This window comes from Fonsecaea monophora (assembly GCF_001642475.1).
Source record: "Fonsecaea monophora strain CBS 269.37 chromosome Unknown Scaff72, whole genome shotgun sequence".
NCBI classification, from domain to species: Eukaryota; Fungi; Ascomycota; class Eurotiomycetes; order Chaetothyriales; family Herpotrichiellaceae; genus Fonsecaea; species Fonsecaea monophora.
The window spans coordinates 159174-165802 of record NW_019174003.1 but is presented as its reverse complement, the minus strand read 5'-3'; the positions used below and the strand labels follow the sequence as shown (position 1 = coordinate 165802).

The following is a 6629-nucleotide window of genomic DNA, read 5'->3' as shown; positions in this document are numbered from 1 at the left end:
CGCGCTCGCAGGTGGCAACTTCCTCACCGCTGCATCGGTAGCGAGGAGTCTCACGTACCTATTCCTCCACATTGCCCCAGCGAGATCTCGATCACCGTCACGACCACCAACCGAGCTCGTCACGTCGTTTTGTCTCATGTGCGGAGGTCTGATGCTCATGGCCAGTGTAAGGAAAGACTCTGCCCAAGATGGTCAAATGCTGATATTTTGTCGGTGAATACAGAACAGAGACACGGTCGATGCGATGATGGACAATGAGCTGAACGCAATGCTAGTGGCCTCGGTCATGATGGGCCTCACGGCTATTTTGATGGCATGGTGTTTGGCCGTTTTTGGTATCAAGGAGTGGGCGCAAAGGGGAAGGGAGAGAGGGGGTGACTATACAGAAGAACAAGGAGAAATGGCTTTGGAATGAGCGATAATTGTGGGTGATTGACTGGTTGACTTGGGCATGCAGGCAGCAGGAATATTCTCAATGCCTCTACTACCAGGAAAGTATTTCGTGTGCTTGGTATGTGGTGGATGGTGGAGTAATTCTCCATTACCTTGTAATATGCATCTTTGTATCCACCTGGAGATCCACTTCCTTCACCCAACATGCCAATAATCCAAGCACCAAGCCACAGACGATTACGATTACGAATGATACTTGCGGTTAAATGTCACCGTCGCCTCCTTTTCGTATTTGTCCTTGGCATAATAATACGAAAATCAAGGCCGGTCGTCAGGCTCCAGGATTAACTTTGACATCCCGAAGATCCGCGGGTACCTCGTACATATATCGCTAGGTATAGCTACACGCGTCGAACCTCCCCCAACCAGAGTATCTCATGGGAGCAAACTACCATCAAGTCTACTCGTACACTAACACTACCGGTCTTTTCCGCATATCTCTACCACAACCAGCAATGGTTGGAGTCGCAGGAAGTTCCAAGGGCTGCAACACGTGCCGGAAACGCAAGATCCACGTACGTCTCACCATTTTCCCGCGAACAAGTATTCCCTATCTTTTTTTTTCTATCACCCTTGTGGCAAGGGGAACTCCGACAAGGAACCCCTCGGAAGCGCGAATCAAAGACACGCCTTACCTAACCTCAACCTACGCCAGGTGTGTTGTTCGGTTCTTAGCAGTGTGATGGAGACAGACCGTCGTGTGCGCGATGTCGAAAAACCAATCGTATCTGCGGGGGTTATGAGAGGGAACGACACTTTAAGAATCTGAGCGCCTTGGACCGCGAGACGTTGTTGACGAGGACGCAGCCGTTGGTTTCGCTCACGGACTTGAGGCGGCAAATCACCGTTGATGGCGACGCACGCTCAGTTGACCAGCTCACGCCGGGCAGTGACTCCGGAACGGGTGGCACCACCGTAACGACCGCGAGGATGACGCCCCAAGACCAAAATATGGAGGGGATAAGACACGCCGCCAGGCCTGCAGAGGTGTTTGTCGACTTTCTCGCCAACTACATCCCCAGGAAAAAAGAAGAAGGAGAGGAAGGAGAAGAACATGACACTAGACTTCAGAACGAGCAAAAGACCCAACAAGTTTCCTGGCTCCAAGCCATCGACCCGTCGTCGTTGGAAAACAGCGCCTCGCTCGATCTCGCAATCCTGGCATTGAGCCTCTCCTGTCTGGGTCGCAGACACGGCGACGAGCGGCTCCGACGTGAAGGCACGGCCAACTACGGGAGAGCGCTGCGTCGACTCCAGGACATTCTCTCGCACCACAGTCTGCTGTTGGAGGAGCAGACTCTGGCCAGTTGTATGGCCTTGTCGATTTTCGAGGCATGTCTCCCATGTTCCTCTGCCCTCCTCAATCTTTCCCCCGTTCTCCCCGTCCATCATCCCTTGGAGACACCGGGGCTTTTGGAGTCATGAGTAGAACTGTACATTGTTGACCGGATTCACAGCTCCTCGAAGTCTCCGGGAAGAACACCTGCGGATGGGTCAGCCACGTCGAAGGCATGGCCAGGTTAGTCGAGCTTCGAGGACCCGAGTCCCATATGACGGGATCGAGCCATCGACTCTTCCTGGGATTCAGGTCCACCGCTGTAAGTTAGCCTCCCTTCAAAGTGAAAACCACTCCCCAGGCACTCACTTACTTCGTACCGATTTCCAACAGATCACCCACGCGCTGGCCACGCGCAAATCGATCTTTCTCGCCCGACCCGACTGGCTGACCGTGCCGTGGAAGATACACCCCAAGTCAGATCTTGACCGGTTACAGGATATCATGGCTCAAATCGCGACTCTGCTCGAGAAAGCCGAACGACTTAGGACTGCATCTACCACCACCACCGCCACCGCCGCCGCCGCCGCCGCCGTGCCAGAGAGGACAGCACTCGTCCAGCAAGGGTGGACATTCCACTCTCAACTCCACACCTGGTACCAGCGACTGGTCCGCAAGCACACCGGGTGTGGAGCGCTGTACTGGGAGCGACCGGTGTCGGCACGGTTTCATCTGCCTATCCCGAGTGTGTTTACAACGTCACTACAGTTTCCGACCTTTGAAATCGCCCGGCTCCATCTCTCCTACTGGACCATGCTGCTCTTACTGCGCACGAGCATCCTCTCCCTTGCCTTGCGAGAGTCGTACCGAGGCGACACTGACACTGATGCCGCACCCACTCCTCCTTCTCCTCCTCCGGAGGTTCCAGACCTCCCAGACCACCACCTCGCAACCATGATATGCAAGTCAATGGACTTCTTCCTCTCCGACGACGCGCGCATCATGGGTCCGCAAAACGTATTTTTCGCCCTCCGCGTCGCGACACACGTGTTTTCCCGCGCCGCCACCACCGCTGGAACACCCCACCACCACCTGCGAATCGTTGAGTGGTGTCACGCCGTCTTTGACGAATTGCACCGCCGGGGGTATTCATTGGGCAGGATCTTGGCGGCGTGTCCGTGGGATGAGATTCCGGCGTTGTTGTCGCCGCGTAACCAGGGCATTACCTCACAACAATCAAGGCCAGGGGCGGGGGTAGAGTTAGGGGATATGGGAGAGGGATAAGGCCAAGGATAGGGAGAGAGGGAGAGGCGGAGTCAGAGTCCGGCGTAGGGCCAGGGGTACCTGCATAAGCTGGTTGGTGGTTCGAGACATTTCTACCTCGTACCGAGTACACAAGATACAGACGCATCTATCTACTAGGGAGGTAGTTTGAGAGAACCACAATTACTCAATGGCGGAGAACCGAACCATGCAAAACCATACAAAACAAATTACCCCCAGAAATCTACCGCACTGTTTCAAGATGAGTGAAGCAAGGCAGTGGTATGCATATCTACTTTTTATTGACACCCGTCTCATCGCATCACAGAATGGTCATGTAAATTAATAGTAACTAATAATATACTACCTAGGTAACATAGCGTAGTAGTACCCGGTTTTGCCGGTCAGGAACAGACACATCTGTACTGTAGCCGCAGTGTCTGTGTCTGTGTCTGTGTTCCTGTCCTCTAAACCCAGTCCATTGCTTTGCACAGGCATGTAAGTCGCGCATCCCAATCCCCATGGCCATGATATACTCAACCACAACACAGGGCAGGCATTTCGTCATGTCCACGTCCGTCTCATCATCATATCTGAGCATACCGCAACGAGGTTGAAGCGACTTCCAGTCCTCCCACACCCGGAGCGTTCAGCTGGGTTAAAACTCCCACTCAATCAGCATTCCATCTGGCCCTCTCATCTCCCCGGGCCCTCCCCCTTCTTCGCCCTCATTCTCCGCATCCATGTCTTTCTTCTTCTTACTTTCCTTCTCCTTCCTCACCACATTCTTCGGCGGCGGCTTGTCTCTGTCCACCTTCCTCAAGAGGCTCGGGATGTTTTGCCTACGAGACAGACCGACGCGGTAGATTGTCTTTCTCCCCGAACCGCTGAAACTTGGAGGGTTGATGGGAGAGTGCTTGGTCGGTCCCTTTTCTGCAGACGACGCCGATGAAGCTGGCTTCGGCTTTGCTGGTGTGCTGATCGCCTTTTTTCCTCTGCCTGTGTTAGCTTCGGTGTCGTCTTCTTCCAACACCGCCCCTTTCCCGGCCTCCGGCTCCGCCTCTGGTTCGGGAGATGTGATGGGTGAGACAGTGGGTGCCTTTCTCAAGTCTTTCTCTACCAAGTCGTTGCTGACACCGGTCCGCATGTTCCTAGACTTCTCCACCAGTGGTGAACGACCGCTTGAATGAGACTCTCGTTCTTCCTCCTTTCCTTCAGTGGTCGTTTGCTCCTGTTGTTGATCTCCCAAATTTTTGGGCCTTCTCCCCCGTTTCTTAGGCTCCACTACAGGGTCCTTAACCTCTGGAGGGTTCGGAATCTCAATGGTAATGTTGTTGCTCTTAGCATCTTCGGCTTCTTCGCCGTCTTGTCCGAGTCCGTGCTCTTGCTCGCTTTTCGGGATGTCAGACTCTTTCTTCAACGCCTTCAAGTCAGGTGGCAGATCCAGCTTCACTGGCGCCGGCTTCGTGTCCATCCAGACAACATCTTCTTCACCATCGCTTAACATTGGGTCGGTTTTCTTGAGCAAGGCCGCCGCAGACGTCTTCGCACGCTTGACTTTACTCTTTCTACCTTTCTTTGTGCTGGGCTTTGCTGCACTGACGGTAGGAGTTTCTTGCTCTACACTGTTGTTGCTCTTCGCTGGGGTGTGATGGTCATCTTCAACTGCCAGTGGGAGCAGAACAGTCTCATCCGCGTCAACAAACTTCTTGGATCGCGCCCGACTGGGACGAGGCTTGTAAGCTTCTTTTGGTAGCCCGATCATGATCTCATCACTGAGATTTAGGTCGCTTGTCGTTTGATTGATGAGGAGAGATTCTGTAGTCTGTTGTTCCGTCTCGTCTTCTACAACAATTTTGGACCGAGACCGACTGGGTCGTGGCTTGTATGCTTCTTTTGGAAGTCCAATCGCGGCTTCGTCGCTCAGAATCATGTCGCTTGTTGGCTGTTTCCAGGGGGACGACTCGCCATCTCCTGTAGCGGCTTCTTCTCCCATGTGATTTGATTTCCTTCTCTTTCGCTTCCTGGAAGCATTTGTCGCAGATGTTTGAGATGCTTGAGATAACGACTCCATTGTTCCCCGGCGAGATCTGGTCGCGTTTGCCAAGATTGTGAAACCCATATCGTCTGGATCGTCATTAACATCAAGACCGGGAGATTTGGACAGTCTAGAATTCTTCGCTTTGCGTCCGCGTTTTCTGGCCACTGAGTCCTTCTCCATGGACATTGTAGGCATATCCCTAGTGCTGGCTGGAGCAGGCATGTCGTTTGTGATCTCAGTTACTTGGAAGAGGCCGTCTCCATTCGCAGAGGCTGTTCCATCTGTCTGAGTAGTTCGAGCCCGGTCAATCCCCAGCGGCCTTGTTGGTGACAACTCTGACAAGATTTGCAATGATTCGTCTTGCCATGGCTCGTGGATATCCCGACTCTCGTCAATGTGGGTTTGTCTTGCTTCAACAACCTCGACCAAATTCACGAGGTTTTCCTGTCCGGCTTGGTTGGGTTCTTCCAAAAAGGAGATCTGGCTCAACGATCCAAACGGGTTTGTGTGGACATCTAGGCCCTGACCCGCACCCCGGAAGTCTAGGTTGATGGATTGATACTGTCCCATCGAGGCCATCGAAGTGGTCATACAGTGGGACGGGTCAGCCAAGGGTCGTTCGAGAAGCGGGATTGCCCCAGAATTGTTGCTTGTGTCGGTCAGAACCGGCATGCCCACGTGAGGCGACATAGTATCTATGCCCGACGCTGTCTGAACTGCTGCATTCCCATCCTGATCGGTAGACTCTGAATACCCAGATTCCGGGGAATATTCAAGGGGCGGAGCAAACAAATTGTCATTGTGAGAAGTAGTGCGAGACCTGGATGCTGCGCCATACGTCTTTGACCTTTTCACTTTCGGGTTCTCACTGGGTCTCGTGTGTTGTAATTCTCCAAGACCGTCGTGTAAAGCAGTGTGAGCTCTCTTCTTTGGCTTCATTTCCCCAAAGAGTGTCGCTGTCTGGGCAACAATGACATCCGTAGAGCCATCTAATTGGTTGAAGTCGCCCGGGCGTAGTGAGGCAGAGGATGAAAGCTTCTGAGTAGGCAGGTACTCATTGAAATCGATGTGAAAGTCTGAGGTCAGGCCTGGTAGTGGATTCACTTGAGCGACTTTGTGGGCGGTAGGTCGTTTGATGGGCGAGGCGAGGTCGGACTCGCCATCCGAATCCGCTATTTCAGCAGGCATCACCACAATCCCGTCATCCATGTCTCCATGGAATGTTTGGTGAGCGACAGTAAGCGGTTCGGGGTCACGAAGTTGGTGCCGAGCTCAAGCGCATGACAAAGGACGCGTCTGGACACGCGTGACCACGTGACAATGTCCCACACAGTGGAATTTATCTGCACTCACTCTACCCTGCTTGTGGACCGATTACTCCGCAAATTAGCGAACTGCATACATCTCGCTAGATATCTGGCGTATGGGGACGTTACATTTTTTATGGGAAAGACAACTGCAATTCGAGATGCGGTGAAGGGAACCGGAGAATGCTAACTACGACTAGTCTTGCCCTAGGCTTGGAATCTCAGCCTTGCAGCTGGAGTTTCGATATTGTACTAGGGTATCGATGGCGACGACTACAAACGTGGTCTT

The 6629-nt window shown here is 53.1% G+C and overlaps 2 protein-coding genes across 2 annotated transcripts; one reads left to right on the top strand and one right to left on the bottom strand.

The window, feature by feature from the left end:
- Positions 1 to 908: 908 nt before the first annotated feature.
- On the top strand, positions 909 to 3013 carry AYO21_08405 (hypothetical protein; the record flags this gene model as incomplete). Its single annotated transcript, XM_022658350.1, has 4 exons — positions 909 to 968; positions 1129 to 1836; positions 1911 to 2051; positions 2123 to 3013. The coding sequence occupies 4 exons, from the start codon at positions 909 to 911 to the stop codon at positions 3011 to 3013; spliced, it is 1800 nt and encodes a 599-aa protein (XP_022509391.1).
- Positions 3014 to 3650: 637 nt separating this feature from the next.
- Positions 3651 to 6242, bottom strand: AYO21_08404 (hypothetical protein; the record flags this gene model as incomplete). The annotated part of the gene is made up of 1 exon (XM_022658349.1): positions 3651 to 6242. The coding sequence occupies one exon, from the start codon at positions 6240 to 6242 to the stop codon at positions 3651 to 3653; it is 2592 nt and encodes an 863-aa protein (XP_022509390.1).
- Positions 6243 to 6629: the final 387 nt, after the last annotated feature.